General features: G+C 59.7%; 2 protein-coding genes across 13 annotated transcripts in view; both read left to right on the top strand.

The window, feature by feature from the left end:
* The window catches only part of SETD1A (SET domain containing 1A, histone lysine methyltransferase), a 28,345-nt gene extending 19,362 nt beyond the window's left edge, over positions 1 to 8,983 (top strand). For all 6 annotated transcript variants that reach the window (XM_026455410.2, XM_031934479.1, XM_026455409.2 and 3 more), the window contains 6 exons: positions 3,500 to 4,552; positions 4,859 to 5,031; positions 5,122 to 5,232; positions 5,444 to 5,563; positions 7,954 to 8,091; positions 8,170 to 8,983. In XM_026455410.2, the coding sequence (XP_026311195.1) occupies positions 3,500 to 4,552; positions 4,859 to 5,031; positions 5,122 to 5,232; positions 5,444 to 5,563; positions 7,954 to 8,091; positions 8,170 to 8,343 (1,769 nt within the window). In that variant the 3' untranslated portion in view covers positions 8,344 to 8,983. The remainder of the gene's footprint in view (positions 1 to 3,499; positions 4,553 to 4,858; positions 5,032 to 5,121; positions 5,233 to 5,443; positions 5,564 to 7,953; positions 8,092 to 8,169) is intronic.
* Positions 8,984 to 9,220: 237 nt separating this feature from the next.
* On the top strand, positions 9,221 to 13,553 carry HSD3B7 (hydroxy-delta-5-steroid dehydrogenase, 3 beta- and steroid delta-isomerase 7). 7 transcript variants are annotated; one of them, XM_023191249.1, is made up of 7 exons: positions 9,224 to 9,588; positions 9,981 to 10,152; positions 10,377 to 10,532; positions 10,751 to 10,859; positions 10,933 to 11,032; positions 11,168 to 11,330; positions 12,170 to 13,553. In XM_023191249.1, exons 1-7 carry the CDS (start codon positions 9,502 to 9,504, stop codon positions 12,583 to 12,585), a joined length of 1,203 nt encoding a protein of 400 aa, XP_023047017.1. In that variant the 5' UTR covers positions 9,224 to 9,501; the 3' UTR covers positions 12,586 to 13,553. The 7 variants fall into 7 exon arrangements, with proteins under 7 accessions (XP_023047023.1, XP_023047017.1, XP_023047016.1 ...); XM_023191248.1 differs by having other exon boundaries at positions 9,225 to 9,621; XM_023191252.1 differs by having other exon boundaries at positions 9,491 to 9,621; positions 9,890 to 10,152.
* Positions 13,554 to 16,560: the final 3,007 nt, after the last annotated feature.

Consider the following 16,560-nt stretch of genomic DNA (forward strand, 5'->3'; position numbering starts at 1 on the left):
AGGGTTGAGGGAGGGGTTAGCTTTTCCAAGTAGGTGAGGCTTGGGCGTGTTCCACTGAAGGGAAGCAGGGCCAGGTAGATGCGCCGGGAGAGAGGACTGCTTGCTGGCATGGCCTTCTTGGGGAGGCGGAGGAGTAGCCTCCAGATCTGATGCAGGTATACCCTTCAGTGGGGAGGCAGGAAGATGGGGGTATTGTGCCTGAGGCCTCTTTTAACCCTGTGCTGTAGGAGTGTGAGCGGAAGGGTGGAGTAAGAACCTTGGAAAGTGGAGAAATGAGGATGAAAGTTGCTCCAGTCTGGGAGCGGTGGCTCACACATGTAATCCCAGCACTTTGGGAGGCCGAGGCAGGAGAATCTCTTGAGCCCAGAAGTTCGAGACCAGTCTGGCTAACAACAACAACAAAAAAGAAGCCGGGCCTAGTGGCATGAGCCTGTGGTCCCAGCCTGGGAAGGCTGAGTCAGGAGGATTGCTTGAGCCTAGGAGGTTGAGGAGGCTGCAGTAAACAGTGATTGTGCCACTACACTGTAGCCTGGAGACAGAGCGAGCCTCTTGCCTGGGCCTCCCGGTGCTGGAAGGCTCTGCCAGAGCTGGGGCCTGGGGATGAGGGGAGAGGAGGCTGCTGGCTGGCTCCACAGGGTAGAGGTGGTGGAAGGATGAGGACCTGGGGCTGTGGAAGGTGCCGGGACAGGAGAGGGCAAAGCCCTGCGGTCTGGGCAGGGTGGAGGAGGAAGTTAACTTAGGAAGAGGGTGATGTGCTAGAGGGAAACTGAGGAATGGGAAGTTGAAGGTGCAGTGGGGCGGACTGAATGGACAGTGGGGAATGTTGGAGAGGATGGGGAATCTTCAAGGGGGAGCCATTCTGGGGGTTGACAAGGCCAGATGTGTGGCTGTTTGAGGGGAGCTGAGGTTGATTGAAGGGGATCACTGGAGATGCAAGAATCCAGGTAAACAGGCGTGATCGTGAAGTCCATGGCTCCGAGCAAGGGGTCCTTAGTGAAGACTCACTGAATTTCTTTCCTTTTTTTTTTTTTTTTTTTTGGAGACAGAGTCTTGCTTTATCGCCAGGCTGGAGTGCAGTGGTGCCATCTCGACTCACTGAATTCTCAGCCTCCCAGGTTCAAGTGATTCTCCTGCCTCAGCCTCCTAAATAGCTGGGACTAAGGCACACGCCACCACGCCCAGCTAATTTTTGTATTTTTAGTGGAGACAGGATTTCACCATGTTGGTCAGGATGGTCTCGATGTCTTGACCTCATGATCCACCCACCTTGGCCTTCCAAAGTGCTGGGATTACAGACGTTAGCCCCCTCACCCAGCCAGTTCACTGAGTTTCTAATAATCGGAACCAGTTTCAGTCACCACCGTCTTAGTGATGGCCCTGGGTAGGGGCAGATTATGCAGTAGGAACTGGCTTCTGGGACTCGCCCCATGGACCTGAGCGTGGCAGTAGAGTAGTTCTCAGAGGAAGGTGGTGGGAGTCGTATTGACTGGGCAGGTGCCCCCGAAAGTTGTCTCCTAAATAAAAGGGATGGGCAAGTTTCCTTCGGGACAGTCGCAGAGGGATGTGTGTGTGTAGCAGCTGTGCTGGTGAAGGAGTGTGTTCTCCTTCAAGCAAGGCTTCCCGAGGACATGCAGGCTGAAGCTCGAGGTGGTCCGTTGGGGGCGCTGCCCCAGCGTGGTGGGGAGGAAGGTGAAAGGAGACCTGGGCCAATCTGGGTCCTTGCTAGCTTCCTGGAGTGGGTTGCTGCCACAGGCTGAGACCCCAGCGGGTGTCCAGAGCCTAAGGTGCAGCCAAGGGCCTGGCTCAGGGCGCCAGGGTTGGGAGTGTGGTGGACTCAGGTGAATCGCTGCCTTCTAGGGCTGGGCCTGGTGCTGGGCCCTGTTGGCACTGAGTGGGGAAGCCAGTTGTGAAGCCAGTGAGTCCTTGGGCTGCAGTTCACAGCATGAGCTCAACCCACATGGCCTGGGAGCAGAGCTTGTTTTCTGTCATCTGGTAACTGTGACCACATCTCTGTGCCTCAGTTTCCCTGTCTGTAAGATAGGACCCTCTGCTGGGTGCGGTGGCTCGCGCCTGTAATCCCAGCACTTTGGGAGGCCAAGGCGGGCAGAGCAGGAGGTCAAGAGATCGAGACCATCCTGGCCAACATGATAAAACTCTACTAAAAATACAAAAATTAGCTGGGTGTGGTGGCACATGCCTGTAGTCCAGCTACTTGGGAGGCTGAGGCGGGAGAATCGCTTGAACCTGGGAGGCGGAGGTTGCAGTGAGCCGAGATCCAGCCACTGCACTCCCACCTGGCAACAGGGCGAGACTCCATCTCGGGGAAAAAAAAGATAGGAACCTCTTTGAGCTGTTGTGAGGATTACATGAATTACTCTACGTAAGAGGTGTGATTGGTGTTAGGCACAAGATCCATTGGGCTGGCTCAGAGAGCCTCATGCAGGCTTTCCCAGGGATGGCGGCCAAGGGAGGATGCCACTCCCCGTCCCGGGGGTGCTTTGGGGAGGCAGCACCCCCAGCTTGGAGCCAATGTGTTCCCTCCCCAGCTACCCGCATCCTGGGATCTCCGCTCCAGCCCCACTTCTCTAGCAGGGCTGTTTCCTGCCCCTCCCCCCAGGGCATGTTCCAGTTCTGTAGGGGATGGGGAGGAAGGCAAGTTTCAAAAATATTTTAATACAGAGATGCTGCTTTTTAGGTTGTATCGTGTTTGCCTCTCTAAACTGAGAATATTGTTTATGGTGGAGGTAATGGATTTTTTTTTTTTTTTTTTTTTTTTTTTTTTTTTTTTGAGACGGAGTCTCGCTCTGTCGCCCAGGCTGGAGTGCAGTGGCCGGATCTCAGCTCACTGCAAGCTCCGCCTCCTGGGTTTACACCATTCTCCTGCCTCAGCCTCCCGAGTAGCTGGGACTACAGGCGCCCGCCACCTCGCCCGGCTAGTTGTTTTTGTATTTTTTAGTAGAGACAGGGTTTCACCATGTTAGCCAGGATGGTCTCGATCTCCTGACCTCGTGATCTGCCCGTCTCGGCCTCCCAAAGTGCTGGGATTACAGGCTTGAGCCACCGCGCCTGGCCTGTAATGGATGTTTTAGCTGAAATGTGGCTGACTGGGTCCTTGGCATGGGACGTGGCTGGGGCCTGGGCACAGGGCTGTCCTGCCAGTCTGGGTAGGAAAGCAGAGTCCAGGGCGAGTGGTGCCGCCCTTCTCAGCGTGGCTACAGCTTATGTTTTGGTGGTGTCCCCCGTTGGACTGTGGCTCCGGGAGGACATGGAAGGTGTGTGTGTACCCCACACGTGTCACAGTGGGAACGAATGGGTAGGAAACCCCCTCTCATCAAGGGAGTTCATCTTGTTGGGATGTGGGGCTGACGCCAGGGCGTCTGCCCCCCGAGGTTCCTGGGTGGAAGAGGGGGAGAGCACACGGCCTATGGTCATGGGCGGCCAGGGAAGCTGAGCCTGGGTCACCCTGACCTCCTTTCCTTCCTGTGTGCTTCCTTCCCAGGCCCCACGGAGGAGCTGCCCCCCAGTGTGCCCCCACCTCCCCCAGAACCACCTGCTGGGCCCCCGGCCCCCACCCCATGCCCCGACGAGCGTCCCTCTTCTCCCATCCCCCTCCTGCCCCCACCCAAGAAACGCCGGAAAACTGTCTCCTTCTCTGCCATTGAGGTGGTGCCAGCCCCAGAGCCCCCTCCAGCCACACCGCCGCAGGCCAAGTCTCCCAGCCCAGCCTCCCGCAAGGCCCCCCGGGGCGTGGAGCGGACCATCCGCAACCTGCCCCTGGACCATGCATCTTTGGTCAAGAGTTGGCCAGAGGAGGTGTCCCGAGGAAGCCGGAGCCGGGCTGGAGGCCGAGGTCGCGCCACAGAGGAAGAGGAGGCTGAGCCAGGGACAGAGGTGGACCTGGCGGTCCTGGCTGACCTGGCCCTGACCCCTGCCCGGCGGGGGCTGCCTTCCCTGCCTGCTGTTGACGACTCGGAGGCCACAGAAACATCGGACGAGGCTGAGCGCCCCGGGCCCCTGCTCAGCCACATCCTTCTGGAGCACAACTACGCCCTGGCCGTCAAGCCCACAGCACCGGCGCTGGCCCCGCGGCCCCCAGAGCCAGTGCCTGCACCCGCCGCCCTCTTCAGTTCCCCAGCCGATGAGGTCCTGGAGGCCCCCGAGGTGGTGGTGGCTGAGGCGGAGGAGCCCAAGCCGCAGCAACTGCAGCAGCAGCGGGAGGAGGGCGAAGAGGAGGAGGAGGAGGAAGAGGGGGAGGAGGAGGAGGAGGAGTCCTCTGACAGCAGCAGCAGCAGTGATGGGGAGGGCGCCCTCCGGAGGCGCAGCCTCCGCTCCCACGCGCGGCGCCGCCGCCCGCCGCCCCCACCCCCGCCACGGCCGCCCCGCGCCTATGAGCCGCGCAGTGAGTTTGAACAGATGACCATCCTGTACGACATTTGGAACTCGGGCCTGGACTCAGAGGACATGAGTTACCTGCGGCTCACGTATGAGCGGCTGCTGCAGCAGACGAGCGGGGCCGACTGGCTCAACGACACCCACTGGGTTCATCACACAAATATCCTGAGCGTGGGCGCTGGGGCTGGCGGCCTTCCCCGGGACACATGGGCTTGGGTCCTCCTCCGACCCCTCCTGGCACCTGCATCTGTCCCCGACTCTGCCTCCCCTCTGGCTCCAAGCCATCTTTTTCTCTCCGCCTGGTGCCTCTTCTGCCTTCCAAAGCACTTCCGGCAGGAACCGTGGGGCTGGGGCTTCCTCCCCTCTCCCTCACCTGAGTATGTTCTGCGGCGTGGGCCCCGCCCTCTCCTTTGGCTGGGACGCGGGTGGCCAGAGAGGAGCTGTTCTCTTCCTTAACTCCCCGCACTCACCAACCTGACCACCCCAAAACGCAAGCGGCGGCCCCAGGATGGGCCCCGGGAGCACCAGACAGGCTCGGCCCGTAGCGAAGGCTACTACCCCATCAGCAAGAAGGAGAAGGACAAGTACCTGGATGTGTGCCCAGTCTCAGCCCGGCAGCTGGAGGGCGTGGACACTCAGGTGGGCCCGACCCCGACCCCGCCGCCGCGTGCTCCTCCCGCCACTCACTTTTCTGCCCTGCTCACCTCCTCCCTGCCCTGCATCTCACAGGGGACGAACCGCGTGCTATCCGAGCGCCGGTCCGAGCAAAGGCGGCTGCTGAGCGCCATCGGTACCTCCGCCATCATGGACAGTGACCTGCTGAAACTCAACCAGCTCAAGGTGAGACCCAGCTGCGGGAGGGCCTGGGTGGGGTAGAGTGGGGCAGGAAGGGGCAGAGGCCAGGGGACCACCCAGCAGGCTCCTGTTGCTCCCTCAGGTGGAGATGGGGGGTAAGCGGCCAGAATGCTCTCTGCCCAGGAAGTCTGTGGGAAGAGGGAGGGTCTGGGGTGTGGCAGGCGTCTGGCAGTTGAGTCTCCCTTCTGCACCCCAGTTCCGGAAGAAGAAGCTCCGATTTGGCCGGAGCAGGATCCACGAGTGGGGTCTGTTTGCCATGGAACCCATTGCTGCTGACGAGATGGTCATTGAATATGTGGGTCAGAACATCCGTCAGGTGAGATTGCACTCCCAGCCCTGCCCTCGCTTCTGATGCAACAAGACAGCTTGGGGGCTCACACACATGCCGTTTGTCCTGGTTAAAGCCTCGCACACCCCCTAGCCCCGGTACCTAGCCAGTGAGACCAGCCTCCCTCCAGTGTGGGCAGCAGCAGGTGTCAGTGGTGCAGCAGGAGGCACGGCTGATGGCACTGCTCCCTTTTTTTTTTTTTTTTTTTTTTTTGAGACATAGTCTCTCTCTGTTGCCAGGCTGGAGTGCAGTGGCGCGATCTTGGCTCACTGCAACCTGTGCCTCCTGGGTTCAAGCAATTCTCCTGCCTCAGCCTGCTGAGTAGCTGGGACTACAGACGTGTACCATGTGCAGCTAATTTTTGTATTTTTAGTAGAAACGGGATTTCACCATGTTGGCCAGGATGGTCTTGACTTCCTGACCTTGTGATCTGCCTGCCTCGGCCTTTCAAAGTGCTGGGATTACAGGTGTGAGCCATCGTGTCCGTCCAAGTGCTGCTCCCTTTCAAAGGGCCTGGGAAGCAGGAGGCTCAGGCACTGAACGAGTATCCACACAAAAGGATGGTGTTCCAGCCTGAGCAATATTGCCAGACCCCGTTTCTGCAAAAAATACAAAAGCTAGCCAGGCGTGGCGGTGCATGTTTGTGGTCCCAGCTACCCAGGAAGCTGAGGTGTGAGGATCACCTGAGACCACAAGGTGGAGGCTGCCGTGAGCCAAGACTGCACCACTGCACTCCAGCCTGGGCAACAGGGCGAGACCTTGTCTCTAGAAAAAACAAAAGCCAAAAGGATGGCATTTGGTATTCACAAGATCTGGGGAGTTGGGCCATGGGAACACACACCTGGGGGGCCTAAGACCTCCTGGAGACCATGGTGCGTGAGCAAAGCTGAAAGGAGCTCGCAGGTCCAGGCGAGTGGCATTGTGTGTGTGCTTGGTTGCGAGACACCACGTGCACAGGCCTGGAGACAGGGTTGTCTTGTTAGAGTATGGAGGTCAGCTTGGCTCATTAGAAACCAGGACCATGGCTGGGGTCGATGGCTCACGCCTGTAATCCCAATCCCTTGGGAGGCCGAGGCAGGTGGATCGCCTGAGGTCAGCAGTGTGAGACCAGCCTGGCCAACATGGTAAAACCCCATCTCTACTAAAAATACAAAAATTAACCGGGCGTGGTGGCGGGCGCCTGTAATCCCAGCTACTAGGGAGCCTGAGGCAGGAGAATCGCTTGGATGTGGGAGACAGAGGTTGCAGTGAGCCAAGATCTTGCCATTGTACTCCAGCCGGGGTGACAAAGCAAAACTCCGTCTCAAGAAAAAAAAAGAAACCAGGGCCAGTGGCAGCGACATCTAGCTGGAGGCTGGAGGGGACAGGGAGCCCAGACTGCACGGGCTTGGGAGCCTGTGAATCCACTCGGGCCTGTGGCAAGAGAGGAGGAAAGTCCCGGAGCCTTCCACAGGAGAGGGCCCCGTGGCTAGTGAGCTCCCTGTCTAGGCTGACACCAGTGTCCAGGCAAAGGCAAGGGTGGCCCGACCCAAGCAGTGGCAGCAGAGGTGACAGAGAAGGTGGAAGGTGGTTGGCTGAGCTCAGCAGTGAGAGGGTGAGGGGGATAGGAGGCCCTCGGTGCTGCTCTTAGCCGCTGGGAGTATGGTATAGCTGGGAGTGAGGAGGAAGAACAGATACGTGGTCAAGAGGAGCTCCAGCCTGGACATGTGGGGTTGCAATGCCCCAGGGACATCTAGGGGACGACGCCCAGCAGCTCCACCGAGGTGGCTTTTGGCTGGAAATGGAAGTTTGGGAGGAGTCCCCACCACATAGCTGGCGGCTGAGGCTCTGGAAGGGAGTGAGGTCACCCGAGGAGGGCACGCAGAGGCTCCTCACTGTCTTCTGGGAAGTAAGGGTTGCTCCTCACAGGGGTGCGGGGCCTAACATGGGCGGCCTGCTGTTTGCATTGGCCGGTGGCAGCCAACAGATCCCTGTTTTGGAGAGAGGTCCAGGGAGGAGAGATGAGCAGGGTGCCATTGGTGACATGGCCACTGTCATTTCAGGAGCTGTCCCAGCCCCAGACTTGCCCCAGCAGTCCGGGGACCCCACTGTGATCAGGCAGATTCTGGAAGGAGCCAGTGGCTCTCCTTCCCGATGCAGATTTCCCTGGAGTCCCCTGCGGGTGACTTAGAATGGCCACCCAAGGCTTAGTATGCTGCCCCAAAGAGGGAGGGCTCCTAGAAGCAGAGTCAAGAGAGTCAGTGCCGGGTTAGCGGGAGCCGGAGGCAGAGCTGCAGCTCCAGGCCTGGTGGGCATGGACCTGGGGTGCTGGCTGGCAGGTGTGCTCAGGGACAGGAAGTGGGGGGCTCTTCCCTGACCATCGCATCTCACCCTGGCAGATGGTGGCCGACATGCGGGAGAAGCGCTACGTCCAAGAGGGCATTGGCAGCAGCTACCTGTTCCGGGTGGACCATGACACCATCATCGATGCCACCAAGTGTGGCAACCTGGCCAGGTTCATCAACCACTGCTGCACGGTGCGTCAGGGGCTGGCTGGGGCAGGAGTTCGGGGGTTGGTGGGGGTGGCCACGGCTCACATGCCCTTCCCTCCGCAGCCCAATTGCTACGCCAAGGTCATCACCATCGAGTCCCAGAAGAAGATTGTGATCTACTCCAAGCAGCCTATCGGCGTGGACGAGGAGATCACCTATGACTACAAGTTCCCCCTGGAAGACAACAAGATCCCGTGTCTGTGCGGCACGGAGAGCTGCCGGGGCTCCCTAAACTGAGGTGGGGCAGGACGGGTGCCCACACCCCTATTTATTCCCCCTGGTACCCTGAGCTCCCAACACCCCCCAGCCTTAGTGGGCTCAGCAGGGCCCACATGCCCCCATCTCCAAGCGTGGGGTTGGGGGCCCCCAAGCCCAGCGAGGGAGCCTCAGTCCCTGGAGGCAGCTTCTGCCTCTCCTGTCGCCCCTGCCCACCACCCCCTGATTGTTTTTCTTTGCGGAGAAGAAGCTGTAAATGTTTTGTAGCAGCCAGCAGCTGTTTCCTGTGGAAACCTGGGGTGCCGGCCTGTACAGATTCTGTCCTGGGGGCTGCACAGTCCTCTCGCTTTGTGTTAATGGGGACTTCCCCTTATGCCCTGCGTGTACCCCTCCCCAGTTTAGGGGTCTCTGGGGCAGTGGCCATGTTCTCCCCCTGGGGGGGCTCTGCACCCCCAGTCCTGGGGACTCCGTGCCTGGAACCCTGCCTCATCTGTTCCTGCCAGACCCTGAGGGTCACCCTCCCACCCTGGTGTCACGCCCCGGCTCAGCCAGGCCAGGATGGCGGGGTGGGCCCCTTCTGCTGGGCTGGACTGTACATATGTTAATAGCGCAAACCTGACGCCACATTTTTATAATTGTGATTAAACTTTATTGTACAAAAGTGCTTGGTCAGTGTATTTGGGCAGGAGCGAGGGGTTGGAGGTGGAGGGCATGGAGCATTGGGCAAGATGAAGAGAGGGAAAAGTGAGTGCCTGAAGTGTGGGGCTGGTAAAGGGGCCTTCAGGCAACAACCCAGACCTGCGGAGGCCCCGAGACTGGTTTGGACCCCTAGACAGGCTGCGGCAGCCGCAGCCGCACCCACACCAGGAATCTCCCACCAGTGCCCGCCAGGGCAGTGCCAAGGTCAGGCCTCCCCTTCCCAGAACCACAGCTGCAGCTGGGCCTCTGGCCTCCTGGGAAGCCCAGCAGGAGGGAAGGCCTGAGGTCACACTGTGGGATGAGGTCACCCGCTGGCTCCACCCACAGCCCCGGACCCCTTAGCCCACTCAGCAAGTTCCAGCTTCATACCCCCAAGTTCTCTGCTGGACCCTGGTGCCAGTGGAGCACCGAGCGGCCGCCAGGGGGCGCCTTAGGGCAAGAGTGGTGGGGGTTGTGGCTGGGCGGGTCTCTGTTCCTGGAATGGGGCAGGAGGGAGAAGGAGGAGCCAGCGGAAGGGGACGGTGTGTGGGCTGGCCAGCCCTGGACGAAAGAAGAGGGCCCCTCCAGGTCAGTCTGGGCACCCTGGGACAGCGGCTGCAGGTAGGCAGAGGTGCTGCCAGTGCCCACCCAGGTGGCCTTTCCCTCCATCCAGCCCTTCCCGCCTTCCTGTAACCTTCTCTCCACCTCTCTCAACTCCCGGCCTCCCCACCCTTTTACTGCCCTTAGACCTCTCTCCCCAAACCCTGACCCCTTCCTGTACCCCAAGCCCGTCCCTCTCTCCATAACTCAGCTATCAGCAGGGGCAGATGGCTGGTGGCCTGGTTGCTGCAGCTCCCAGGATCAGCTCTGCCCTCCCCCCAAACGCCAGCCTCGTCAGTGCTCCAGGGCACCTCCAGCAGTAACAGGTGGTTGCGGCAGGTGGCAGCCAGTCCCTGGGTGAGCCAAGGTCTCTTCCCCAGCCGGGCATGGCCGACTCTGCACAGGCCCAGAAGCTGGTGTACCTGGTCACAGGGGGCTGCGGCTTCCTGGGAGAGCACGTGGTGCGAATGCTGCTGCAGCGGGAGCCCCGACTCGGGGAGCTGCGGGTCTTTGACCGACACCTGGGTCCCTGGCTGGAGGAGCTGAAGACAGGTTCGTGTTGGGGGAGCTTGTGGCGGAGAGGGTGTGGATGCTTCCCCATCCCTTCCAAAGCTGGGATCCCCACCCCTGCAGTGGAACAGATGATGCTGCTTTCTGTCCACATGGATGGGACGAGTGAGTCACATTGGGAACGTGACTCCAGGGTGGAAGATGAACCCAGTTTCTGGCCTCTGGCCCCAGCTCTGACATGGCCTGTGTCCTCCAACCCCGGCCAGGGCCTGTGAGGGTGACTGCCATCCAGGGGGACGTGACCGAGGCCCATGAGGTGGCAGCAGCTGTGGCCAGAGCCCATGTGGTCATCCACACGGCTGGGCTGGTAGACGTGTTTGGCAGGGCCAGTCCTGAGACCATCCATGAGGTCAACGTGCAGGGTGAGGAGCCCTGGATACTCCTGGCCATCTTGCTTGTTTGTTCCCTACTCTGTCTTTGGCCTTGACCTCCTGTGACTCCCCTGGGACAAGCTGTCCTATTGACAGCCCTGCCCCCACCTCCCCTGACCTGTTGTGGTTTTCCCTGGACCTGGGATGGGGAGGAGGAAGATGCAGACAGGGAAGAAGCTGCAGCCTGGATACACCCCCTCCTCTGCCAGGCACCCGGAACGTGATTGAAGCTTGTGTGCAGACTGGAACACGGTTCCTGGTCTACACCAGCAGCATGGAAGTCGTGGGGCCTAACACCAAAGGTCACCCCTTCTACAGGTGAGCGGCAGGCCCTCCTGTCCTCTAGGAGCCCATTTCCCTCAGCATTGAGTCTTCCTTCTCCTCCCGCCAGGGGCAACGAAGACACCCTGTACGAAGCAGTGCACAGGCACCCCTATCCCTGCAGCAAGGCCCTGGCTGAGCGGCTGGTCCTAGAGGCCAATGGGAGGGAGGTGAGCCCAGAAATAGGAGGCGCAGAGATGGGGCTCCTGCCCTGCACACCCCCTTACCCCGCCAGCCCAAGGAGGCTGGGGCTGAGAGCGAGCTGTCAGGTCTCAGGTCTCAGCAGCACCTGCCTTTGCCACCAGGTCCATGGGGGGCTGCCCCTGGTGACGTGTGCCCTTCGTCCCACGGGCATCTACGGTGAAGGCCACCAGATCATGAGGGACTTCTACCGCCAGGGTCTGCGCCTGGGAGGTTGGCTCTTCCGGGCCATCCCGGCCTCTGTGGAGCATGGCCGGGTCTATGTGGGTGAGGACTGGGCTAGGCAGGGGGAGGCTGAGAATATGACAGGAGGACTTGCTCTAGAAGGGGCCGGAACCCACATGACCCTGGGAGAGAAGTGTGGACTCTGACTAGAAAAATGTGGTCTATACATGGGCCAAGGTAGACTGTGATTATGTGGGGAAAGCCTGTGATTATGTGTCTACACAGCCTGCAGAGAATACAGGATCATGTGGGGAAAGCCTGTGATTATGTGTCTACACAGCCTGCAGGGAATACAGGATCCATGCCAAGTTGGGACATTAAAAAGTGTATCATAGGCTACAAAGATTGCAGCTGTGGGAGCAGCCATTCCCCAGGAGAGGAGAGGAGAGGGACAGTGTCTACACAGCACTAAAAGGGCTGGGTTCAGTGGCTCACACCTATAATCCCAGCACTTTGGGAGGCTGAGGTGGGAGGACGGCCTGAGCCCAAGAGTTGGAGGCTACAGTGAGCTATGACCACACCAACTGGACTCCAGCCTGGGCAACAGAGAAAGACCCTATCTCGAAAACTAATAAAGGGAGTAGCATCTACACAGGGAATAATGTCACCTGCCGCTCCATCCTGCAGTCCCCAAACCCCTCAGGGCCCACTCCACAAGTCCTGGCTTCTCCATCCTCTCCCCAGGTTCTTTGCAGATGCAGGCGGGCCCAGGAGAGCAAGTGACTACCAGGGCGAGGGAAAAGGCAGCCTTTCCCAGGCTGCTGTGGGGATGTGGGTGGCAACTACCTGGACCCAAAGAGGGGGTGGCCCAGGAGAGCAGCCTTGATGTGGTGTCACAAGGGCGCTCAGGGGTGTGTCTGCCTCTCTTCTGCCACCGGCAGGCAATGTGGCCTGGATGCATGTGCTGGCAGCCCGGGAACTGGAGCGGCGGGCAGCCCTGATGGGCGGCCAGGTGTACTTCTGCTACGACGGATCGCCCTACAAGAGCTACGAGGACTTCAACATGGAATTCCTGGGCCCCTGTGGACTGCAGCTGGTGGGTGCCCGCCCACTGCTGCCCTACTGGCTGCTGGTGTTCCTCGCTGCCCTCAATGCCCTGCTGCAGTGGCTGCTGCGGCCGCTGGTGCTCTACGCGCCCCTGCTGAACCCCTACACGCTGGCCGTGGCCAACACCACCTTTACTGTCAGCACTGACAAGGCTCAGCGCCATTTTGGCTATGAGCCCCTGTTCTCGTGGGAGGATAGCCGAACCCGCACCATTCTCTGGGTACAGGCCGCTGGGAGTTCAGCCCAGTGATGGCGGGGCTGGGGCCTGGAGGCCCATCACGGCACATCCACCCAGGTCCTGAGCCCTCACACCCTGGACGGGAAGGGACAGCTGCATTCCAGAGCAGGAGGTAGGGCTCTGGGGCCAGAATGGCTGTCCTAGAGCCCTCCACATTTTTTTTTTTTTTTGAGACAGGGTCTTGCGCTGCCACCCAGACTGGAGTGCAGTGGCGTGATCATGACTCACTGCACCCTCAACCTCCTGGGTTCAAGTGATCCTCCTGCCTCAGCCTCCTGAATAGCTGGGACCACAGGTGCACACCACCACACCTGGCTTTTTTTTTTTTTGGTAGAGACAGGGTCTCACTATATTGTCCAGGCTGGTCTTGAACTCCTAGGCTCAAGTGATCTTTCCACCTGGGCCTCCCAAAGCGCTGGAACTACAGGTGTGAGCCACCGTGCCCGGCCCAAGCCCTCCACATTATCAATCCAGGAGCCTTGAGTCTGTGTTTTATCCTGACGCCTCCAAGTCCTAGGGCTGTCAGGATACAAGGGCAGGGTTTGGGGACAGAGTGTCCTTCCTCTGTCCTCTCACCCCAGTCCTGATGGCCACTTGGTGAGGGTCGGGTGCCCTGGCGACCTGCCCGGGCTCTCTTCTGGCTTTCTGAGCAGGAAGTGAGCAGAGGCTCCACAGGCTCACGCTGCTCTCCTGACATCCATGCGGGACCTTCAGGCCTCAGTGCAGAGTGCAGAGGCGGATCTGGTTCCTCCAGCCACCTCAGTCCCTCTTTGGGTGGTGATGTTCCCATTGTTTTTCAAAGGCCTCACCTTCAACCGTCTGTTTTAGAATTCCCCTCTGGAGGGCTGCGGCCTCCCTGCGCTTTCACTTCCCACCTCTCTACCGAAGTTCCTTCCCGGCACGTTGCCAGCCCCAGGCCTGGGATGGCCCAGATGCTGTACCTGGCTAAGCCCAGATTAAAAGCCTCATCCACAACCGTGTCCGTCTGTCTGTCTAGCTCTCCCTCCTGCCCCCCCGCACCCCGTGTCCGCCTCCCCACGGCGCCCATCCCACGTGGGGACAGAAGGAAGTGAGCACACAGCACGCCCGCTGTTGGATTGGTTGCTATTTCTCCCGTCCCACAGGGCCCGACCTGGCCCGGGGTGGGGTGGGGGGCTCTGGGGACAGGACATGCAGGGCGGAAGGGGGGGCGGGGGCAGGATTTTCCTGTGTTTTATCCATTTGCAAGTTGGTCACCAATAGAGAGAAATGGGACTCTGAGGGCTAACAGGAGAGGGCGGCCTGGCTCTGGGCCCCAGCCAGGCCCCAGGAGTCCTGTCCCCTCTGGGGAGGGGAGGGAGAGAGCTCTAGAAACCAACGGAGAAACAGAGAAGGGGGCAGGGGTTCATGTCAGCAAACACAGCTACGTCACGTGACACGCCAGCGACACAGAAACACACGCCAACGCACACGGCTGCACAGCGGGCAGGGGTGGTTAGGGGAAAGGGAGCCGGGGGCCACCCATCTTGTCCTCTGCGGGGCAGGCTGGGGGGCAGGGTGAATGCATAGAACACGTCATATGTACACGCTCAGGGCGTGGCAAGAGCGTGCGACCCACGGGCACGTGGGATGGACACGCAGTGTGCTTCATGAGGGATGGGAACAGGGAGGAGGGGGAGGAGGAGCACTGAGCCCTGGCCAGGCCCGGGACCACCCACAGGGCACACGTGGGGCACACGTGGGCTCGATGGTTGTAGGCGCCTGGGCAGCCGGCACACATTTGTCCGAGAACATGCAAAAGACACCAGCCCCCAGACAACACACCAGGATGCACAGACAGCAGCCGACAAGCAGACACATCATAGGATGCGGGGGACGCGTAGAAAGTCAGGGTATAGCAGACCCTTGGAGATCCCCTGGTCCACCTGAGGCCCAGAGAGGGGCAGCTGTGGGCGCAATGCCACTCCAGGCGGTGGGAGCGGTGCCCCAGCCATGCTGCAACCCTTCTCCTGTGGCCCCAAGGCCGTGGGACTTCCAGAAACACCTGGGCTGAATGGGGGTCCTGTCCAGCCAGGCAGAAGAGGGGACTGGGGGCTGGGGTCTGCTCTGGCATCTCCCAGGCAGCCCGAGATGGGAACAGGAAGGCTGTGGCCAGACTTGGGGCAGACTTCCTGTCCTGCAGCGGGTGGTTCTGGGAAGGGACAGGCAGGCCCCCAGCTCAGGACAGCCCACCTGGGGTTACGCACATGGCCATACTGACACGCACACAGGACAGGGGAGAGCTCGGCTGTCTGAGCTGGGGTAGAGGCGGAGGAGTACTGTGTTCTGGGAGGTCACATCTATATGGCCACACGCACACACAATGCACACGCACACACAATGTACACACACACAATGCACACACACAATGTATACACACAAATGTACACACACACAATGCACACACACACAATGTATACACACAAATGTACACACAAGTACACTTCACATGACCTGGGACCCCGGGGTCCACACACACACACAGAGTCCCTCGCCTGTGCACACATAAGCCCCATGCCAGGGCACGGCACATTTGTGTACTTGTGTGTTCACCTTTCATGCTCCTGGGCCAGAGCAGGGGCCTCTAAGACTGTCCTTTCTCCCACGCACCACCTACCTGCCACCAAACCCACAAACTGTGCCTGTGCTGGCAACACAACAGGGGAGGTGCTAGCCCCTTCCTCGCACCAGAAACCCAGGCCTGTGTACCCCTCAGCCACACCCTGGTGTGGGGAGCAGCCTGAGGGTTCAGCAGGAGAAGTGTCAGGGATGGGTCTCGGGACCCAGCCCGCCCTGAGTGGCGCTGCCACACTGGCCACTCCAGTACGTCTGAAATAAACAGTTCCCCAAACCCGAGTTCCCTGAGGCAGAGCCCAGAGCATCCGATGGGGCAGTGGGGGACACACAGTCCTCTCCCAGGTCCAAGGCGGGTGTGTGAGGAACGGGTCGTGTCCTGATCTTTGATCTGTGCAGGGAAGTCCTTGGCATTTCGCCTCATCGGTAACATTCCTACAAGTAGCCCTTTCCTTCCAGGAGGCATTTGTGTGATCCCTGCACCCATGCCAGCATGCATGGTTGGTGCCTAGTGTGGCCCCTGCCTGGGGCCACCTCAGCCTTGCCATGTGTGAGCACACTGAGGGGTACCAGCTTCCAGGGGCTCGGGGCTATACTGGGCAGAGACACGGAGGAAGATGAGGATCTGGGTGTGAGCGTGCAGAGCCCTGAGGCCAGGCAGGCAGGAAGCTCTGGCTGCACAGTGATGTAGCCATGTGTGTGGCCACACCGGCACTGGGCAGCGCCTCTGGGGAGAGGGGCGGGGCAAGGACAACTGGAGAGACAAACCCAGATGGGGCCACATCCTTAGAAGTGTGTGCATACGCACATGTGTGTCTGTGTGTGTAATACGCAGGGCAGAAACACAACATGTAGGCCAGGTGTGGTGGCTTAGGCCTGTATGCCAGCACTTAGGGAGGCCAAGGCGGGAGGATCACCTGAGGTCAGGAGTTCGAGATCAACCTGGCCAACATGTCAAAACCTCATCTCTACTAAAATACAAAAATTAGTCGGGCGTGATGACAGGTCCCTGTAATCCCAGCTACTTGGGAGGCTGAGGCATGAGAATCGCTTGAGTAAGGGAGGCACAGGTTGCAGTGAGCTGAGATCGTGCCACTGCACTCCAGCCTGGGCTACAGAGCAAGACTCCGTCTCAAACAAAATAAATAAATAAAAACAAAAATAAAAAACACACCATGTAGAGAGCCCCTCACACACACACATGCACGCACATGCATGCCACACACACACAGTTGCATTCTAGGTAGCAAGGGATACACATTTCTGTGCCCTCCCAAAGCAGGTGGCCAGTACACAGTGTGGAGAGCTCTATCTGAGAAGACCTATCAACACTTCAGGCACATCCTGGACACACACACGCACCCTTCCGGGACATGCCGCAGCTCCTGGGGTAAT

Source organism: Piliocolobus tephrosceles, chromosome 17, assembly GCF_002776525.5.
Source record: "Piliocolobus tephrosceles isolate RC106 chromosome 17, ASM277652v3, whole genome shotgun sequence".
NCBI lineage: Eukaryota > Metazoa > Chordata > Mammalia > Primates > Cercopithecidae > Piliocolobus > Piliocolobus tephrosceles.